The 19,618-nt window shown below is 41.0% G+C and overlaps 3 protein-coding genes across 5 annotated transcripts; 2 read left to right on the plus strand and 1 right to left on the minus strand.

Moving 5' to 3' along the window:
• The first annotated feature begins 627 nt into the window (after window positions 1–627).
• Window positions 628–5,681, plus strand: LOC108878198 (D-amino-acid oxidase). The gene is made up of 11 exons (XM_018668644.2): window positions 628–738; window positions 1,271–1,466; window positions 1,559–1,673; window positions 2,043–2,119; window positions 2,353–2,418; window positions 2,898–2,952; window positions 3,108–3,212; window positions 3,314–3,396; window positions 3,703–3,820; window positions 4,146–4,244; window positions 4,585–5,681. The coding sequence occupies exons 2-11, from the start codon at window positions 1,273–1,275 to the stop codon at window positions 4,708–4,710; spliced, it is 1,038 nt and encodes a 345-aa protein (XP_018524160.1). The 5' UTR covers window positions 628–738; window positions 1,271–1,272; the 3' UTR covers window positions 4,711–5,681.
• svopa (SV2 related protein a) lies at window positions 4,994–13,202 on the minus strand. Its single transcript, XM_018668640.2, has 16 exons — window positions 12,283–13,202; window positions 10,875–11,032; window positions 10,652–10,737; window positions 10,453–10,551; window positions 9,883–9,954; window positions 9,514–9,638; window positions 9,364–9,427; window positions 9,109–9,234; window positions 8,892–9,020; window positions 8,706–8,779; window positions 8,533–8,609; window positions 7,855–7,959; window positions 7,183–7,294; window positions 7,020–7,101; window positions 6,796–6,885; window positions 4,994–6,711 (listed from the first exon to the last, which is right to left on the minus strand). Exons 1-16 carry the CDS (start codon window positions 12,315–12,317, stop codon window positions 6,499–6,501), a joined length of 1,647 nt encoding a protein of 548 aa, XP_018524156.1. The 5' UTR covers window positions 12,318–13,202; the 3' UTR covers window positions 4,994–6,498.
• A 76-nt stretch (window positions 13,203–13,278) lies between these two features.
• usp30 (ubiquitin specific peptidase 30) lies at window positions 13,279–19,485 on the plus strand. Of its 3 annotated transcripts, none has more exons than XM_018668641.2 (13): window positions 13,279–13,410; window positions 15,330–15,439; window positions 15,531–15,704; window positions 15,803–15,906; window positions 16,022–16,120; window positions 16,361–16,406; window positions 16,498–16,592; window positions 16,691–16,750; window positions 16,859–16,945; window positions 17,170–17,250; window positions 17,444–17,666; window positions 17,764–17,872; window positions 18,094–19,485. In XM_018668641.2, the coding sequence occupies exons 1-13, from the start codon at window positions 13,340–13,342 to the stop codon at window positions 18,359–18,361; spliced, it is 1,527 nt and encodes a 508-aa protein (XP_018524157.1). In that variant the 5' UTR covers window positions 13,279–13,339; the 3' UTR covers window positions 18,362–19,485. The 3 variants fall into 3 exon arrangements, with proteins under 3 accessions (XP_018524157.1, XP_018524159.1, XP_018524158.1); XM_018668643.2 differs by lacking the exon at window positions 13,279–13,410 and adding an exon at window positions 13,457–13,748; XM_018668642.2 differs by lacking the exon at window positions 13,279–13,410 and adding an exon at window positions 13,457–13,689.
• The last annotated feature ends 133 nt before the right edge of the window (window positions 19,486–19,618 follow it).

The following is a 19,618-nucleotide window of genomic DNA, read 5'->3' on the forward strand; positions in this document are numbered from 1 at the left end:
TTACTGACCAAAAACAAAATAAAGCAATGCAGTGCCAGGCAGTGCAATTCAATGCAAGATATGAATAAATAACCACAAATTTGATTTGATAAAATACAGTGACAAAGAGAAAGGTAAACCAATTACTACTACTACTACTACTACTACTACTATTACTACTACTACTACTATTATTATTATTATTATTATTATTATTATTATTATTATTATTGTTGTTGTTGTTGTTGTTGTTGTAACCAGGGAAAACAAAATAAAGCTTAAGTCTGATGCTGCTTGAAAGTGTGTCGCAGGAAATCTGTGTTTTGCCTCTGGGTATTTGCCTTGGCACAGCATGTGACAGCACCAAACTTGCTGTTGTACTTGTAGTAAGCTATTTGAGGCAATGATAGCTTATCATTGCAGGCAGTCTTGTGTGCGCTTGTTGCACCAGTTTCAGCATTTGTAACAGTAGCCTGGATGTGGCCATGAAGGCAGCGCATACACACACATGCACAAAGGCACACTCCCACGTATATAAACTGGTTGATCGCATTGTTTTTGGCATGTTACAGTCCGGTTGTGTATATGCATAACACCCAGTCACCTTGACTTTATAGTTGTTGACTATATATAAAAATGAATACCACGTGCTCCGCCTCTGCTGTCTCCGCCCCTCAGCCCTGGACCAGTGACTGACCGCTTGTGAGTTGTAACAGACTTTAACAGCTTTTGCAGCGGTTACCGAACTCGAGTCTGAAGGTAAAGCCAAACTTTCTCGAAAAAATACAGATCGAGTAAATTATCTGTATAACATCATGTAGCATGTAGTCTTTAGTTTTCAAGATCAACGATTTGCTATGAAATGCTGCTTCTCTAAACCCAGATGCATTTTATTCGACACGTCGTCCGCTGTGTTACATAATAATCTACTTTCCCATTATAAGCTCTGCAAATTGCAAAAGTTATACAAAATTGTTGTGATTCACTCAATGTGAGATAGTTATCCAGCAGGTTTGCACAGCGGGTAAACTTTATTTTCGAAGATATCATCATCAAGTTTCTGTCACAGTACAGTTACAGTTGTGTCTTTTGTGCTTTTCTTTTTTCCCCTGTTCTCCAGCTCTCTAATAATAATAGCTCCACATTTTAAATAATACATTGTTTAATGATATAGAAAGGAAAGATTTCTGGTGTATCAGAGTACAATTCAGTGACCCAGATTGTCAGTTTACATGTATAGGATGTCTTTAAGTCTCAGGTCTAAAATGTGTTGTGTCTCATGTTACTCCAGACATGCGGGTAGCAGTGATTGGAGCTGGAGTCATTGGTCTGTCAACTGCTCAGAGCATCTATGAGCAGTATCACTCAATCATCAGTCCGCTGACCATTGAGGTGTATGCAGACCGCTTCACTCCGTTGACCACCAGTGATGGAGCTGCTGGTTTCTGGCAGCCGTACCTGTACGATAAGGGCAACGTCCAGGAGACGTAAGTGCAGTCTCTTAAACTGTCTTTTGATACTCCTATTTATCTACACAAAGTGACAGCCACTTAAATGCTGTATTTGTCCTCACCCTCAGAAAATGGAATAAAGAGACATTTGACTACTTGCTGAGCTTCCTCAGTTCATCAGAATCCATAAAAATGGGCATATTCCTTCAGTCTGGCTACAACCTCTGCACTGAACCAGCCCCAGTGAGTACTGGAGACTGCACAGTAAATCTGACCTCAAAGATAAGATCTGACCTTTTCTAAGGAGCCTTTTACAACCAAGAACAAAGGTCCTGTGCAATGATAAATGTAGACACAATGTAATCTCAAGTAACTCATTTCATAAATTTACCTAATACCAGTGCAATATCCATCATGAACACAGTCCATTAGTGTTCAGCTGCACTGAGAGTAGAGCTTTGTTCAGACGCACAAAGAATGGTGGCCTGCAGTGCTTGGAAAACATCAACAGAGAGGCCTTGCTAAGGGTTGGGATTAGACTCAGACTCAGGGGTTTATTGGGATTCTGTATTCTTTGTGGTCTCATAGCAAGTGTCTTGTATTTGATTGCAGGATCCCTCATTTAAAGACGCCGTCCTGGGCTTCAGACAGCTCACAGAACGAGAGCTGAAGATGTTCCCTGGATTCACGTAGGTTCTTGCTGAAACTGCCATGAAAGGAAAACACTTAGAGAACATAAAGGAGAGCCACAAATCGTCAGAAATAAAGAAAGAAAGAAAGTGCTAACACTAATTTCTTAGTAACTTGCAAAAAAAAAGGTACATATAATTACCCAACCAAATTCCTGCATGTTAAACTTTAAAACAAAAAAATTTTGTGTTACCAGCTCTTACATATATTTATCTTTTCCAATAATATCCAGTTATGGGTGGTTCAACACTGCTCTCATGGTGGAAGGTAAATCATACTTACCTTGGCTGATGGATTGGTGAGTGATTAACTTATTTCTTGAGTAACTTCCCATGTTGTATCAGCATTTTCTTTTTATCCAGATTTTAACACATCCTGAGTTGAACTCAGTTTATCTTGGTATAGCACCAGTTTGCAACAACATTTATTACCCAATAAAAAGATGAAAGGAATAAAGTTTTATCTTATCTTGGTTAACCTTGTCTATCTAAAATTATATAGCAATGTCTGACATGTATACATACCTATACATAGTTTAGACAGCTGATGGATGAAAGAAACAACCTGAGACTGTTTTTTTGTAACTTCTCCATCTGACACTCAATATAGTCCTCAGAAAATTCACCACAGTGTGCGGTGGATAAGAGAATCATTTTGGACACAGTGTTAGGCCCAGATTGTACATCCACCGACCAGATGTCCTGTTATGTTTAAGAGAAAGGTTTCTAGCGCTCTTAATATCTTATCGCATTACATCTGGTTTTGTGTTTTTTCCAGGCTGCAAAAAAGGGGGGTGAAATTTTACCACAGGAAAATAGAGTCCTTCAAGGAGGTTAGTGAGGGCTTTTCAGAATGATAGTTGCATATACTTATGTTTTAATGCAATTTTAAGAATGCTTTTTAGACCCATCTATTACTATATTTAGATTTCCAAAGTGTTATCTCTTGTCATATTTGTTATTTCTTATCGTGCATGCCTGTTTTTAGCTGGCAGAAACCGGGGCAGATGTGATCATAAACTGTACTGGGATAAGATCGGGAGAGCTGCAGCCGGACCCAGACCTGAAACCAGGCCGCGGTCAGATAGTTAAGGTGATAATGAACAGGTTTATGTGTCGATTTTGTAGTTCATTTCATCGAGTATAAATGCACAGAGGAAGTAGGGGTTGAACCCTGTTGTTCCTGTGTTTCAGGTGGATGCTCCATGGTTGAAACATTGGATTATCACCCACAACTTTACAACAGGAGTCTACAGTTCACCATACATCATTCCAGGGTAATTGTCTCTAGTCTCTAGTGTCTCTACTTCTGGATATACAGTATCTTATACATAATACATGTTGCTGTGCAGTTTTAACTTATTTCACCAGGTCCAAACATTGCTCCGTGTGAAGCTTGGCTAAACTATGTGTTTTTTTTAACATCACATTCATTCCAGCATTAGTTACACACTGTTGTTTAGTCACCATGGTGATGCTTGCTGTCACAGCCCTGTCTGTTTTTTTGGAGGGGTTCATTTGAGATTGTAGCTCCAGAAAACCAGAGCTGCGTTCATAGCTGAAAAGAACATCTGTGTCTGCAGGAGTCGTCTTGTGACAGTTGGTGGGATTTTCCAGCTAGGAAACTGGAGTGAACAGAACAACTCTGTTGACCATAAGACAATCTGGGAAAGCGCCTGCCGGCTGGAACCCAGCCTCAAGGTAAGGTGATATGAAAATGTTGTTTGGCAAAGAGGCCATAAAAAGACTTTCTGTCTCAACAGTGATTAATTATTAACTTTGAGTCTTCTGTAGAGCTAAATATTTAACATTTTTCATTTGATATATTTAGAAAATTCATTCTGTAAAATGTTAGTAATAGAGAACAAGATGGCTCTGACAGAGGGAACTCTGATTTTCAACCACTCACATTAAGATATTGTAACACGCGACACAACTTTAATTTAGACATTTTTTTAAATGTTTAAACGCATTTTCAAGGTTCAAATGTGGGGCAGCTTATGTCTCTGCTGTTGTCTAACTGCAGCATGCCAGGATAGTGGAGGACTGGTCCGGCCTCAGACCTGTTCGCAGTAAAGTCCGACTGGAGAGGGAGACCATACAGTCTGGTGCATCTACAATAGAGGTAAACCGTTAACTGTAACCGTTAACCCAACTGGTCCAGGCAGATGGCCGCCCACCCTGAGTCTGGTTCTGCTCGAGGTTTCTGCCTCTTAAAGGAAGTTTTTCCTTGCCACTGTCGCCTAGTGCTTGCTCATGGTGGGATCTGTTGGGTCTCTCTCTGTAAATACCTATTTTAAAGAGTACGGTCTAGACCTGCTCTATATGAAAAGTGCCTTGAGATGACTGTTGTTGTGATATGGCGCTATATAAATAAAATTGAATTGAATTGAATTGTTGATCAGGACTCTAAACAGGAATAAGATTATAGGAACTTCTCAAATACTGTGTCTCTCATCATTCAGGTGATACACAACTACGGCCACGGAGGTTTCGGGCTCACCATTCACCGAGGCTGTGCCCAGGAGGCAGCAAGGCTCTTCGGTCAGATCGCTCAACAAAAAGGCAAAGGTCCAAAAGCTCACTTGTAAATTTTTGCATCATGCAGCTGTGATTGGTGCACTCCTTTTTCAGGTTTCACTGTCAGAGCCTTGTATACAGTGGTGCGCTAACTCCTCTTGTCTCTACCTACATTGAAAGCAAACAGATATTCCGTCTTTGGGGGTTATTACATCACTTTAAAACAATGTCATGTACTGTATATGTGATGCGAAAGAGTAAATGTAGAAAAAGTAGATGAACCTACTGAAAATAAATACTGAAATCACAAAAATGTGATTTTTTTAGTAAGAAATAACAACACGAATCCACTGCTCTTTTGGAAAGATTATTTACTATAGTATCATACACATTTACATCCAGTGCATTGACAAGAATCTGTGCACACAGACACTTAACGCAGCACTAAATCTCAAACACTGGCAGGTAAGAGTCAGCTTGGTGGACCTGTGCTAGTTTTAATCTTTTTTTCTTTTCTTTTTTGCAAACAAAACTTTTCTCAGCGTGTTGCTCGTCGAAGCAGACTGGGCAAAGTCTGTCTCCACATCACCTTTGTTACAAACAAAAGCAAAGACAACAACTAAACCAGGGATCGATACATTATTTACAGAGAGACAGAAAGTAACATCCCACTAAATGATTGAATATGCATGTGTAGGTCTTACATGAACACAGTATGAAAGTCTGGTAAAGTAGAGCAAGAGACATAGCATGGTTTATAGATAATAACACTGTATACTCGTGTTAATGTTTTTCATTTTTTTAAATCAAATCATTTAAAATCATTTTTTAACTTGGGCTGAGTCAGGTTTGGGTGGTGATAATATTCAGATTTAAATTCCCTAATACTTTAACATTAACTTACGTAATGCTGTCTTCAAATGCAAGCCAGGATCTGTGGATTTGCTCCTTTTATGCTATGATTATGAGATATTGTCAGCTGATGACGACTTTGGCGGATTTGACAGCTTGTTATAAATAAATGGCCACATAATGATCAAGACATGAGGTGGTGTTTTCATTACTAGAGTAATAACTGCCTTTTCCTCAGAGAACAAATATCGTCCATGTCAAAATGAGAAATAATACTTGAATAATTTATCAAAGCATTTAAATGTATGAAAGAAAGTCAGTGACTGTATGCCTGGACCGAAGTGAATCTTAAATAACTCCAGACTTTGTTTAATCGAATGGTCTGTTAATTTTATGATGTGGAACTCGCTCCTGCGAAGCAGTTTTAATAAAGCTGAGTTTGTAATTAGTGTATTTTTAACAGGCAATTTGTGTGCACAAGATATTGTTCTCTCTTATCTACGCATCTATATCCAGTATGTGAATAGAAGCAGCTTTTTCATAAGGTTGAGAGCAGGTCTCTCAACCACAAACTGAATAGGTAGTTTTAAGGCTCTTTGAAAAGAAGAACTTCTAACACTTCAGCCGTCTCTATTTCCCCTGTGCGTCTTTCCCAATAGCAAAGCAGGATTCACATACTTTTAAGTATTTGAATTCTCATTTTCCCACTGTGTCCACCATTTTGTTCTTGCACTCTTGTAGGTCATTTTGGTCTTTCCAGTCACCCTGTGTGCACTTACACAGTGGCAAAATTGTGACAGCGATGGTGGTTGACGACTACAAGTACAGTGACATGTAAAAATATTGTGCTGCCTGGCTCTCTGAAGCCACTGTGGTGTCTAAACTGAAGAGTCATAGGGTGGGACTGGAGATGGACACAGAAAGCCAGTTTAGCTTTCTTGCCTCTCCTCGCCTATTTTCTCCACTGTGCTCGCCCTCCCTCCCCCCACCCTCGGCCGGCGTCGTCCTCAACCCTGGGAGCCGGAGCTAGAATGAGGGATTCCTCCCGAGCTGTGGGAGGAGGCCCGGCCCATCATCTCCTGGCCCCACTCACGGTGGCTGGACTCTTGCAGGCCCCGGCCAGTCGTCTCAATTGGCAGCGCGCAGGAGGCGACGGCTGCCAGGAGGCAGCAGCAGCAGTACACTGAGAGAGCTAGGTATACCGAGGACTCCAACATCACCTGCAGGTGAAGCACAGCAACAAACATTTATCTTTACTCTTTCTCAATTTGTGCTATAAGAGGAGAGTGGTAGCAGTGTGTTACCTGTGCAACAAAAGGTGTAATGAGGGCGCCAACTCTGGCCATTCCACTGCTTGTTCCCAGACCTAAAGCTCTGGTCGCTGTTGGGTACACCTGCAGAGTTTCAGAAAATACTGATGAGGCTGCCTCTCTGGCTCCCTCAGCTATTGATTTGATCTGAGTTGTTTGCACTTTCCGTGATACAAGCAAAAACTGGATACAAGCTACAGCCTGGTTGGATATCTTACCTCTGGAGTGTACACATAAGCAGCCTGGAACCCCCCTGCAATAAAAGCTCTGGCGATGAATATTAATACTGTCATGGACGCTCTGCAAAAGATCAAGCAACGCCAATTAGAGTGGAAAAACATGGGATCCACGATTCATTAAAAGTCGAACTATGACCCTTACCTCCCAACACAACCATAGAGTGGAATGATGCACAGAGAGAAGACGAGGAAACACAATGCCATGGTCTTCCTCCTTCCCAGTCGATCAATAGCCCACAGTGTCACCAGCAGTCCTGTTCAACATAATCAGTTACTTTACTAAGCCTGCATGTCTGCAAAAATGGTTTGACTTTTAATTTATATTAATTGACCAGATTAATGTTGTTTATTGTTAATATGTGGCTCCAACATGCCACTGCACCTAAACTGAAGCCACCATTAGTGTTTAAGTTTGAACAGCTTGCAAAAGCTCTATGAGACAGATTTATAAACATTATTATTCTGATGATTTTACTTAAGTTATTACTGCTCTCTCACAGTTATCTTTCTGTTTAACTGGTCTGTTGTAAAGTACCATGTAACATAGTAACAAGTAAAACATGTACATAGTATATAACATTGTTATTATAGATATTATTGTTAGTGTCAAAAGAGATATTTGGAGCAACTAATAAGTTTTCATTAGATATACATAATAATTACATTACAAAACAGTGACATATCAGTGCACCTTTGAAGAAATCACTGTAGTAAATACTGTACAGTGGAAAGCTAGCTACCGAACATAACCAGAATAATTTGTAAAAAAAATACATATTGAATGACATTTTGAAGAGAATTCAGTGATGTGTACCTGGGAATTCAGATAACGTCGTCCACAGTAGGTCTTTGTAGTCGTCAGAGTTTAGATATTTACACTCCAAGCTGCAGCGGAGCTCCATCTTATTACCTTTGGACACTAGAGGGAGGTATAAAACAACAAACAGGATAGTACACACCCAGCGCTGACTCAGTCTGCTACTGTCTGTAATACCTTTGGAGTGCTTTTTGCAAAAACACAGCTGTATCACAAGACCGGTATGCACAGATTAAGGCGTTCATGTATCGATGTTTTTCACAGCATCAGTCTGACTTGTCATATCAGCAACAGCGCAGGTAGAACATTAAGGATGCCTCAGCTCCATCAACTGTCCCTTTAGGCCATTGATAATGATAATGAGCAATCTGTGCTTTGACTTTGAGAAGCACGATTTATTTCATGTTTATTTATCCAAAATTCAGTTTTACTAAACATAGACGCACAAGTCACTGGCGATCCATACAGGGTGTACCCCGCCTCTTGCCCAATGACAGCTGGGACAGGCTCCAGCTCCCCCTATGATGCTTAACAGATAAGCAGTATAGATAATGGATGGATAGACACACAGGTCACTAAACTACCACGTCTCTTCATCAGTGTGCCAAATTAAAATGTATGTGTGTCCTTGAGTGTGTGTGGGCTTCTGTCGGTGTTTGAGGAGCACTGACTCACTTCCGCATGCGCCTCCCTCCTGAAACAGCTCTGTGGTCAGGAGCACCAGTCCATAGTAGGAGAAGGCGTTTGCAAACCTGAGGGGACGGAGGATGAAACAATGTGAATTCACATGAGGTGAGAAAATCCAACTAAAGCACAGATTAATTTGCTCTTTCATTCACTCCATTTACCAAATAAACCACAGCAGAACCGTGGTGCAGCGAAAGTGTGATGAAAATAAGTCTTGAATCTTCCCACGATCCTCCTAATTAAAAGAAGAGACATGAATGCACAGATTACAACATAATAGCTGGCCATACATGACTAATGTCTAAATTGCATTCAGAGCATTTGTGTCCTGCAGAAACAGACTGCACCTGTCTGGCAGCGATAAGTTTTCCCAGCGGCATGGGCGCTCCGTTCTCCGTGGCGATGCGCTTCAGCGTGGCCAGAGCTTTTTCCTGATTCCCTGTCAGCACATCATATCGAGCGCTCTCTGGTAGCCACTGCTCCCACCCAGCCCAAAAAAACAGGCATGTCAGCTGATGAAGCTGTAATTTGTGAACATTTCAAGACTAATAACATGATACTTACAAAACACAGGAAGGCAAAGATGAAGAGAGGAATGGTGGAGAGGCCAAGCAGCCAGCGCCAGCCCAGAGTGGGCATCACCAGGATCGCCAAGAGGACCTCGAACACAGTGCCCAGAGCCCAAAATATCTGCAAAGCAACAGCAATGCAGGAGATTTAGTGTCAAAAATTATATTAAATCCTGCCAATAAAACAGAGGCTTTCAGCTCTTTGTAGTTATGGTTGCATGTGTTGTCATTTCTGGATGCTGGTTTGTACCTCAATCAGCAAGATGCATGTGGCTCTAGACTTCATGGGCAGAAATTCAGCATACAGTGTCACCCTTATAAGAAGGAACATTTTGCTGTCAATCCAAACTCAAATCATTAATTAGCATTGTTTTCAGAGAGAAAAACTGGGGTCACTCACGACTGTGGGGCTCCTCCAATACCGAAGCCCACCAGCGCTCGGAGGACGAGGATCCACCCATAAATAGGTGCAAATGCACTCATCAGGCCGTAGAACATGGTCCACAGCACGCTCATCTTCAGACCCTGTGTGTGCATACAATGAAAACATAACAAGCTGCTAAATAAATCATGGTGATCCGATAAGGCTCTTGAGAAGAGCAGGTTTTCACTGTGTACAATACAAGCGTCTGATATCGATCGCTTTCTCTCCTTCAGAAACACAGAAGCTAAACTTCGAACAGCCCATAAACTCAAGATAAAGTTTGTCTTACAGGAAGCTGAAATATAAATGAACTCTACGTCAAACAGAAGCGTCACAAGAACTTACTGTCTTTCTGCCGTATTTGTCGGATATGTTTCCCCATAGAGAGGAGCTGATCATCATCCCAATAAACACGGCCTGCATCAGTGAAAGAAACAATGAAACTGGGCTTCACTAGGGTTTCACTACACATGGCTGATATAATGCACAACCTCTCATGCATACTTTCATACTGCAAACAGAACTGTAGCTTTCTGTTTTAGTGTGGGCCACAAGAAGTGACTGAATGTGAACTTAGCATCTTCTTGTGAACAGTGAATGTTGTATTAATTGTATTAATTAAGTGGTTTCATTAAAAATACATACTGTTCAAGAAAAGTAAATATAGATAGATAGATAGATAGATAGATAGATAGATAGATAGATACTTTATTAATCTGCACAGGAAATTCAAATCTATAATATATTGCAACAAATATCTGATAACATTAAAAACCATTAGGGTCTCAACTGTTTTCCAGGTGTTACATGATTGTGACAGGCGATTATTTCAAAAACAATCCCTGAGCTTTTAATCAATAACTATCAGCACAGACATATGGCATTGAAATCAGGAGCACTTTATGGACATCGTACCGATGTAAGCAGTGCCACCTCGAGGCTGGGCAGTCTCCATTCACAGTGTAGCTGTGGCGCTAAGATGCTAAGGATCATCATCTCCATGGCATCAGCCATCTGAGCAAACAAAAAACACCCAGAGACACAATAAATCAGTCTCTTAGTAGGCACAGTTCCATGAAGGATGTTATGTTTTAAATTAAAGAGCATTTCTCACCCAGGACAGACCAGTGAGGATGGAGAGTTTCCACTGAAATGTCCCAAAGCCTATGGCCTCTACGGCATCTTCTACCATGAATGTGTCTGACGGAATGAGAAATGTGGCAATCTTGAGGGCCATGTGCAAGATATTACTTGAGCCTGAGCCTAACAGGGAAGTGTAGGAACAAGAAGTCAAAAAAAAATTGTCTGAGAAAAAATGGAGCCCTGCCATACTGTACCATCAGTTGGATTGGCAAACTCCCGAGGCACTGGAGCTCCATCCGCAAGCGCCACAGACTCCAGATCAGTCTGCTCTGCAATCCTGACAACCTGTTCTCTATTCTCGCCATCATCCTCTGAGCGTGTGCTCTCCCCTGTGCGACGGAAGCGGACAACACTACAAAAAATAAAAAAATAAATAAATAAAAAATCTAATATTTTTAGAAGTCCTGGAGGATTAACATATCTACAATATGGCTGGGCATGGGGGTATCAGAAGACTAGTGCCAGGGCAAAGCTGAGTACAAATGAGAGTTGGAGGCTGTTGCCTAGGTGATGTGAGCTTTTTCTGGCTGTGATTTTGTGAATGGGTGGTAATAGCATCCTATGGGGCGAACCATGTCAGGCCAACTGACAGCTCTGCACACTCTACTTTGCAGAGCTTGGCAAGCTTATAAAAGCTAAACACCCAGAGATATGCATGTTCTACAGATGGAAGGTATAATCTTCTCCCACGTGCAGATAATGGATAGTTCCTTGAGGCTTGAACACTGTGAGCGAAGTTGAAGAGTGCCAGTGATGCCTTAATCACTGTAATTACATAACATAGCCTACTTGCAATAGGAAGTGTCAGAGCTGCAGACGAGTATGTGAGATGTCCAGGAATACCCTTTTTTACTGTAAGTCACTATCATTTTCAGGCTCACCAGAAAATCCATATTAGTGAATAATTTCCAGCAATAGTGTGGAAACCCCATGAACATACAGCTATGCTTATTCTTTCTCGCCGTTTACTGATTGGAATAGACTTGAAAGTGCTTTTCCTGTTTAACAAACTATTTTATTTTACATGTGTCATTATTGTCACGTAATTCCTCAAAAAGACGATATCTCACTGTTTTACTGTGTGTGTTTGAGAAATATTCCTTATGACGAGTGGGCTAGACTTGTATGGGCCAGCGCTGAGCTTATTGCTCGTGCAGCGGGGTTGAAATAAATCACGTTAGGTACTGAGTCATGACAGCAAACACAATTACAAGTTAAGATGGAAAACTTATCAGCAATAAATCACAGTAAAGATACTTCCTATGACTGAATAAAGCCAGATTGGTCTTCTTAGGGGAAATGGTGCGACTGTAAACAAACTGCACCACCAGCGGTGTCTGGACATGCCAGGTTGTTTTTATTTTTTCTTCAATCTGGGAGCGTGTCTCGGTGATATAACTGGATACATGTCGTTAAAGAATTGACTGCTGCTTTTCAGGAATGTCAGGTTGTTTGTGGTCCAGCGAGCTAATCACACAAACACGATGCGAAGCTGTCAGAGGGCGACGCGTCGGACAAACATGCTGTCGTGGTTCAAAAAAAAAAAAAAAATGGCCCGAATAACAACGAAAGGCGTTGGTGCGCAGATTGTGGTTTACTCACGGCAGCTGTCTCAGTTGGAACAGATCATCGTCCATTTTGGTGTCTATTGGCCGACGCTCCGTTTGGCCTCATCGCCGTTCCACATTATCACGACGAGCAGCGATTTCAGCACCGAGGAGAGCGACCCGCTCCGGCGTCCGCCGACAGCAGCCAATGAGAGGCCGCCGTGAGCGAGTCACAGGCAGCACGAGACACTGAGAGGGAGCATGGATAAGATGAGCTCAGGAGGATCAGACTGCAGGATTGCTATGGTCCACACACGACCTATCAACACTCACACAAAGACTTCGTTAGTGATGGGACATTATTACAGTGGCTGAGTCCAGATGATGCAAATACAGTGTAACAGTGACAGTATTATATTTATTCCCCATGTTGTTTTGGGGTTACTGTTTCATCGTCTGTAGCTGTAAGATCACAATAAATTATGATATAAATATGTTTTTAAAAAGAAACCTAATGGAAACAAAACTAAGGGGTGACAGTCCATGACAATTATTTCAACAATGAAAAGAAAATTAGTGTGCCAAGGTTGTTGATTTTGACCAATTAAATAAATACATGTTAGGTGTTACAGAGAGAGGAATCCTTTTTGGTTCAGTTGAGGATTCAGGTCTTCTAGCCTATTGAATTCAAGAAAATAGGTTTGCATTAATAAAGTTGGCATGTATAGGATATTTGGCTACTGATATTTTATATTATTTAGAAAGTAACACAGTTTATTTCTAAGCATTAACAGCACATTATACGGTCAGAAATCTGTACAAATATCATAAGCAAATTTAGAAACTGTCTCGCCAAACTTTTCTCCAGTGAGAGCAAAACTTTTGACTTTAAAGAAGGAAAAGTTTTCGGTCAGATCTGATTTGAACCGTTTGAATATTGTCATTTATTCCCCTGAGAAGTTTGCGGTCGCAAATGTTTCACGCGTCTGTAGTAGTGTGCGTAATAAACTCTGTATTGTCCGGAGTGTAAACAGTGAACACGTCCGAACGCTCTTCCGTGGGTCCGTGCTGAAACACGGCGCTACAGACGGGAGTTCCGCAATGAAAGCAGGATGTTGCGCTACAGACCCGAGACCTCCGATAAGCTTGTTGGAGAGTTCCTTGGCACTGGACCCGTAGTCAGGTAAAACCTCTTCATCTGGCAAAACACCAACCAAAGCTTAGTTGGTTCACTGGGGCAGGAGTAAATGCGGGTCACGACGCCGCCGCACGTACGTTGGACCCGAAGTGCAACATGCGCAGACAGACACAGAGTCCGGTTTAATGTAACCATTACCAAACCTGCCGACGAACACGCGTAGCAATGAGATGTTTTACCTGTGTTTCAAGATAGAAGCTTGGATATTTATTCATGGAGGCGACATAGTTCACTGAGGGCAGCCTGACCTCGGTTTTGTTGTCGGTAAGCTAAGCTGTATGCTAATGGTGGTGTGAGCTGGTCGATGGTTACACATCGATAAGGTGAGAGGGGGATATTGGTTGGGGGGTTAGTGTTGGTACTAACTAGATTATATCACGTATATGTCGTTAAATAACATTAACTAACATTAACTAACACTCTCAAGCTTTCTAACTGGACCACTAGTAGACTAAAGTGTGTGTGTAGAGGCTGTTGTTTTTACGACAGATAAACTAATTGGATCACGGGTCAGTAGGTCGCGTCAATAATTCATTTAGTTTGCATTACGTTGTTTTGTCTGTGTTTCCAGAGCAGGGCCTTATTCAACCATAACAAATTCTCAAAGAAAACCTAATGATTATGACCCACATGGGTTTCTTAAAATTTCTTAAAACCAAAAACATTTACCAACCCGCACAGAGAAAGACTGATGAAATCAACTCAGCAAATCAGGTTTATTTATATAGACCACCATCACATATTTGCCACAGGGGGCTCTGTGTGGATAGGGAAAAATCTCTTTAATGGGGGAAAATGGAAGAAACCTCAGGGAGAGCAATAGAGAAGGCTTTCTTTTTCCACGACCAACAGACATACAAAACATATTACAGAACAGAGCAACATAGTTAATTAATTGTATGGACAATCGCAGTGACAGATTAATTAGATTGTAAACGTGTATCAACAATATGACCTGGGAGGGTAAAATATGCAGGATTAAAAAAAAACAAAAAAAAAAAACAAAGGCACAACTTGCACTCAATTTGCTAGATACACCCAGCTAAAACATATTCTAATACAACGTTCCTGCACAAAATGCTCTGTCATGAAGTTTATAATGTTCAGTTCATGTTTAACAACGTGTTGATTAAACTCTGGTTATTTTGGTTTGGTACGCTTGAATTGTATTGCATTATCAAAGGTTCTATCTGTCATTTTGTCAACTGCACAGTGAGGCTAGAAGAAATATTGGAAATACATCTCAGTATAACACAATGCAGTTGGACATTGCCACAAACAGTCCCTTCCAAAACGATCATGAAGTTTTATCAGCACCGCTCGCTGTGGTGAGAAGGTGTGGAATTGGGTTTCGAAGAGATTCTATGTGAGTTGGTTTAGACTAAAGGGACTATACTTTGGAATTTAAAGGCAGCGTCTGAAGGGCTGATGTAAATGATGTAGCACAGGGTAGACACAGTATTTAGCAACTTTTTGTCAGACAGATTACATTTCTGTGGAGTACTGCTGCTTTTGCTGCCGATCTTGACCACTCTAGTTAGTAACGTTTTCTGTTTGACAGTGACAGAAATATGCAGAAATATTAAAAAAAAAAAACTGACTGCATAAAAGAGCTACAATAATGTCAGCAGGAACCTGTTGACATGAAACTTACTCACTCATTCTTCCTGTCACAAAAAAAGACACAATTGGCTTACAAATCATGATACTGCCAAAATCAGCTTTTTGTCAAGGATAGTGCCCAGTGAACACATACACATGTCAATATCATTATTGCTTTGTCATCGACAGAGGTGATATTCATTTATTACCTTCCTGCCTACCCTACTGTTTTTACCTGTCTTCTGTTTTGCTCCTCTCTGTCCAGTATGGTTGTGTTTCATTAACATATATTCTCTTTTCAGAAACAAAATGATTAAAAACTGGGGTGTCATTGGTGGGATAGCTGCTGCGATTGCAGCTGGAGTATATGTTTTGTGGGGCCCAATTACAGAGAGAAAGAAGAGAAAGAGAGGTAAGACTGGGTATGACAGTGTAATCTACAGATTATACATAGGGCACTGATTATAAAGCAGTAATCTATAATGATTCCTGTTTTCTTTCAGGTATGGTTCCTGGTCTGTTGAACCTAGGCAACACCTGCTTCCTGAACTCTTTGCTTCAGGGGCTGGCAGCGTGTCCGTCCTTCATCAGGTGGCTGGAGAAATTTTCTGGTTCGCCTACGATCCAGTCATGCAAAGACAACCAGCTGTCCACAACTTTGCTTCAGCTTCTCAAAGGTATGTAAAACCAGTCTGTCAGATGAACTGCTGGAGCGTAGTGGACACCTGGTGTTTCATTCATATTTCTGACGTTGAAACTGTTTGTGCACCGACAGCTCTGTCCAGTGATGAGCCTGGGGAGGAAGATGTGCTGGATGCTGGATGCCTCCTGGATGTTCTCAGACTGTACCGGTGGCACATCAGTTCATTTGAAGAGCAGGTTTGTCATCATGATGTTGAGTGGCATTTCTTTGGTATGTCTTTATATAATGAATGAAGCAGTGTTTCATCAAATTCTTAACAGTTGTCTGTTTGCGTTGCCTTATTACCTCTAGGATGCACATGAACTTTTTCATGTCCTTACATCTTCTCTGGAGGAGGAACGGGATCGCCAACCCAAAGTCACTCACTTGTTTGACATGCAGTCTCTCGAGGCAAGTTGTCATCTCCCAACCTGTGTTTCCCCTAAAACTGGACACAGTTTTCTTTTGCATGCTGCATGCCTTCCATACTGTTTGTTTCTCAGTTCAGTCCAGCACTTAGGAACACACATACAGTCTAGATCCAAACTCTGTCTCCTAAACCTTTGTAAAATATCAGCTGGTCTTAGAATGTGTCTCAAATCTGGTAGTGCACCCTCAGTTATTCTGTGTTATGGGTTTATTTTATACCAGAGCCTCCCTGATCAAGATGAGAAAACTATGACCTGCAGAAGTCGAGGTGAGAATACAAAAGAATTATGACACCTACAATATCAAACTAGAAAAAAAGAGAAGAAAAAAATCATCTGTATTAATTTCATGTTTTGCAGCTCCTCTTCATCCAATACCAAGTCCATGGAAGTTTCAGCATCCTTTTCATGGTCGTCTAACGAGCAACATGTCATGCAAACGCTGCGAACAGCAAGTGAGTAATTTTAATGTGAATAGCAAGTTAGTTTGTGTTATTTGACTTTTTTTTTTATCTTCTTGAGGTGACACTGCTTTGCTTTCTTTTTTTAATAGAGTCCAGTGCGGTATGATTCATTTGAGAGCCTCTCCCTGTCCATCCCTTTACCTCAGTGGGTGAGTAAAAATAATCAGGAGACAAACATGTTAAAGGTTGTTATACCATCACTAATTAATATAGTTTGTTGTTGTGTTTGTCGTCATTTGATCTGTCTTTGTCCTCAGGGTCGGCCTATCTCTCTCGATCAGTGTCTTCAGCATTTCATCTCCTCAGAGACCATCAAAGAAGTGGAGTGTGAAAACTGCACCAAGGTACATTCACTGTAGTATCGGTGTCTTGCCAAGTTGTGGTCATCATTTTGTTAAATATGTAATTCACTGAAAACCACAGACAGGGAACCCTTGTGGCAAAGCTAGCTTCGAGGTACCTCCATTTGCATGTATATGACTGGTATATTTTACAGCAGAAGGGTCTACATCTACTTTACAAAGACAATTTTGACTGATTTTGTTTAATTTCTGTTTTTGATCCTCAGCTTCAACAAGAAACGACAGTAAATGGGCAAGTTCTGGAAAGTCAGAGAACAACATTTGTTAAACAGCTAAAACTGGGAAAGGTGACTGTCATTTGTATTTATAATGTCATTATTACCTAAATATTAATAGCCTAAGATGCTAACCCCTGGTTAGACAGCTAAAGTTTGTTTTTATCCAATAAAATGTTAGGTAGATCAAAAGAGTTCCCCTTATTTTTTAAGTTTGTTCCAAAGTTCGTTTTTTCTGTGTCTAATGTTTTCCTCCCTCTCGTAGCTCCCCCAGTGCCTCTGCATCCACTTACAAAGACTGACGTGGTCCAGTGAAGGGACCCCCATCAAAAGACAGGAGCATGTGCAGTTTACAGAGTATCTATCAATGGACCGCTACAAACACAACATTTCCACGCAGAGAAGTCAGCGGATCATGTGTGCTCCAAAGCCTGTGAAGGCAGAAAATTCAGATGATGTTATTGAAAAGCCCACAGCCAATGGCACGGGTATGTTGGATTTGTCAAAATATCAATTCTGCTTCACATTCAGCTTTTTTTTTTTTGTGTGTAATGTATCATATATTTGTTGTGTTTTGTTTGCCAGATGCAGAACATCACAACAACAACAAACCTTTTTCCAATGGAACCTGTTCATCTTTATTTCTTCACTCTCCTGGTGTGAACCCGCAGCTCGGCCTCACATATGACTACAGGTAAACTCAACAATAAAATTTAAAGGAAAAACCTGAATAGAAAAGTAACACATGCATATGGCTCCAAAATCTGCGTGAATCGTATGCCGCGGCCTTCACAGTCACCAGATCCCAGCTGCCGGCTTTTGTTGGCCCGACACCTGACTAGAAACTTGCATTGTTTTCTCTTTAATTTCACACCCATCCCTGTGTGTTTTTGATCGCAACGTCTCTCCTTCCAGTTCTACAGAGTACCTTTTCCAGCTCACAGCCGTGCTGGTTCACCATGGTGACATGCACTCGGGACATTTTGTCACGTACCGCCGCAGCCCTCCTTCACCACGCAGCTCCTCAGCCTTCAGCTCCTCAGCCTTCAGCTCCCAGTGGCTTTGGGTGTCGGACGACTCCGTACGAAAAGCCAGCCTGCACGAGGTGCTGTCTTCCAACGCTTACATGCTCTTCTATGAGAGAGTCCAGAGGCTGAACCTCACTCTGCGCTCAGAGGAGTGACCAGAAACTTACGACCTCAAAAGCCTGACCAACCTCCGGCTTTCCAGTCAAGACCGTCACAGCTGTATGTGCCAGTTACAACACGGTTACCAACGGGTGGATTATGACTTTGTGATGATGAGACCAGAGACGAAAGCCATCCCGGAGTTATTTTAGAGATAATTTTGCATCATGGATCGTGGCAACATGTTGAAGATCATTGTATGATGTTTTCTGATATTAAATCCATGAGTGGACACTTTGCCTGCTGCTCTGATCCAGAATAGGATGCTCTTAATCCCAAAGATTATGGACCTGCAGGATTTTTAGTCAAATATCTTTGATCACGTAAACCACTATTCTTTGATCCATATAACAGTTTCTTTCATGTAACACTTCTACAGGACAAAAATACAGGAACACCTGACAGTATAGTGGTTTCTAAGGTAATAGCCCTGCAATACATTATTCATGTGTGAAGTTTATTTTTATTGAGGCTGTTGAGGCTCAACAGAAGTAGCTGAGTAGGACTACATAGAGATATTATTTGTTATGTATTATGAAAAGTCAAACAGGTAATTCTTTAACTCTGGTTCTCTGTCGTCTGGTCTAATTTGCCTAATCATTCCTAGCAGTGAATGTTAACTGAAATGGAAATAATGTTTCGACTGACACAGTTCATAAGATGTTGAATTTGATATTTTTCTATGTTTCCAATAATCCTTACACTGTCATGATTTGCAGAGCTGCACAGTTGAAGTAAAAGTGCCATGGTGTCTTGAATGCTCGAGATTTTTAACACATGAAAGCACGTCTGCTGCGACTGGTGTGAACGTACAATAACATCTCCTCAAAAACGGTGTTGATGATCAGCAGATTAATAATGATCGGCTCTCAGTTAATAAAGCCAGAGTACGACTACAGGTTACTTGGCAAGTTATCCTGAATATTTTTTAACTGCGTGTAACTGATAACTGCCAGTTTGCTCCGACCCGACCAATCGAGTCAAACTGAGAAATGGCCTGGTGCGAAAACCCCTTGTTAATGTTTGCGATTTGCACTAATGTATATTCACGTGAGATTGTGTGTATTTGTGTGCAATCTGTAAAGGTGATTGTTTTCATATATTAAAAAAATAAAATGAATGTACACTTCAGAGTTTTTTTTTTTTTTAAAAGGATAATTATTTGTCAGTTTTTAGTCAACAGACATCATCTTCCAGTGGTCATGCCTGAGATAAAGCACTTATTGTGAGCATGAGATCCTCATAGAGGAAAT

This window comes from Lates calcarifer, linkage group LG13 (genome assembly GCF_001640805.2).
Source record: "Lates calcarifer isolate ASB-BC8 linkage group LG13, TLL_Latcal_v3, whole genome shotgun sequence".
NCBI lineage: Eukaryota > Metazoa > Chordata > Actinopteri > Centropomidae > Lates > Lates calcarifer.

What these genes read in the sequence shown, in the direction of transcription:
- LOC108878198 (XM_018668644.2), top strand. Translation starts at nt 1,273, where the DNA reads ATGCGGGTAGCAGTGATTGGAGCTGGAGTCATTGGTCTGTCAACTGCT. An exon ending in GCCGCGGTCAGATAGTTAAG is followed by an intron (nt 3,213 to 3,313) that starts GTGATAATGAAC and finishes CCTGTGTTTCAG; the next exon opens with GTGGATGCTCCATGGTTGAA. An exon ending in GGCTGGAACCCAGCCTCAAG is followed by an intron (nt 3,821 to 4,145) that starts GTAAGGTGATAT and finishes GTCTAACTGCAG; the next exon opens with CATGCCAGGATAGTGGAGGA.
- svopa (XM_018668640.2), bottom strand. Translation starts at nt 12,317, where the DNA reads ATGGACGATGATCTGTTCCAACTGAGACAGCTGCC. An exon ending in ATTGGAGGAGCCCCACAGTC is followed by an intron (nt 9,428 to 9,513) that starts GTGAGTGACCCC and finishes CCTTCTTATAAG; the next exon opens with GGTGACACTGTATGCTGAAT. An exon ending in CTTATGTGTACACTCCAGAG is followed by an intron (nt 6,886 to 7,019) that starts GTAAGATATCCA and finishes GAAACTCTGCAG; the next exon opens with GTGTACCCAACAGCGACCAG.
- usp30 (XM_018668641.2), top strand. Translation starts at nt 13,340, where the DNA reads ATGTTGCGCTACAGACCCGAGACCTCCGATAAGCTTGTTGGAGAGTTC. An exon ending in CCATCCCTTTACCTCAGTGG is followed by an intron (nt 16,751 to 16,858) that starts GTGAGTAAAAAT and finishes CTTTGTCCTCAG; the next exon opens with GGTCGGCCTATCTCTCTCGA. An exon ending in GGCCTCACATATGACTACAG is followed by an intron (nt 17,873 to 18,093) that starts GTAAACTCAACA and finishes CTCTCCTTCCAG; the next exon opens with TTCTACAGAGTACCTTTTCC.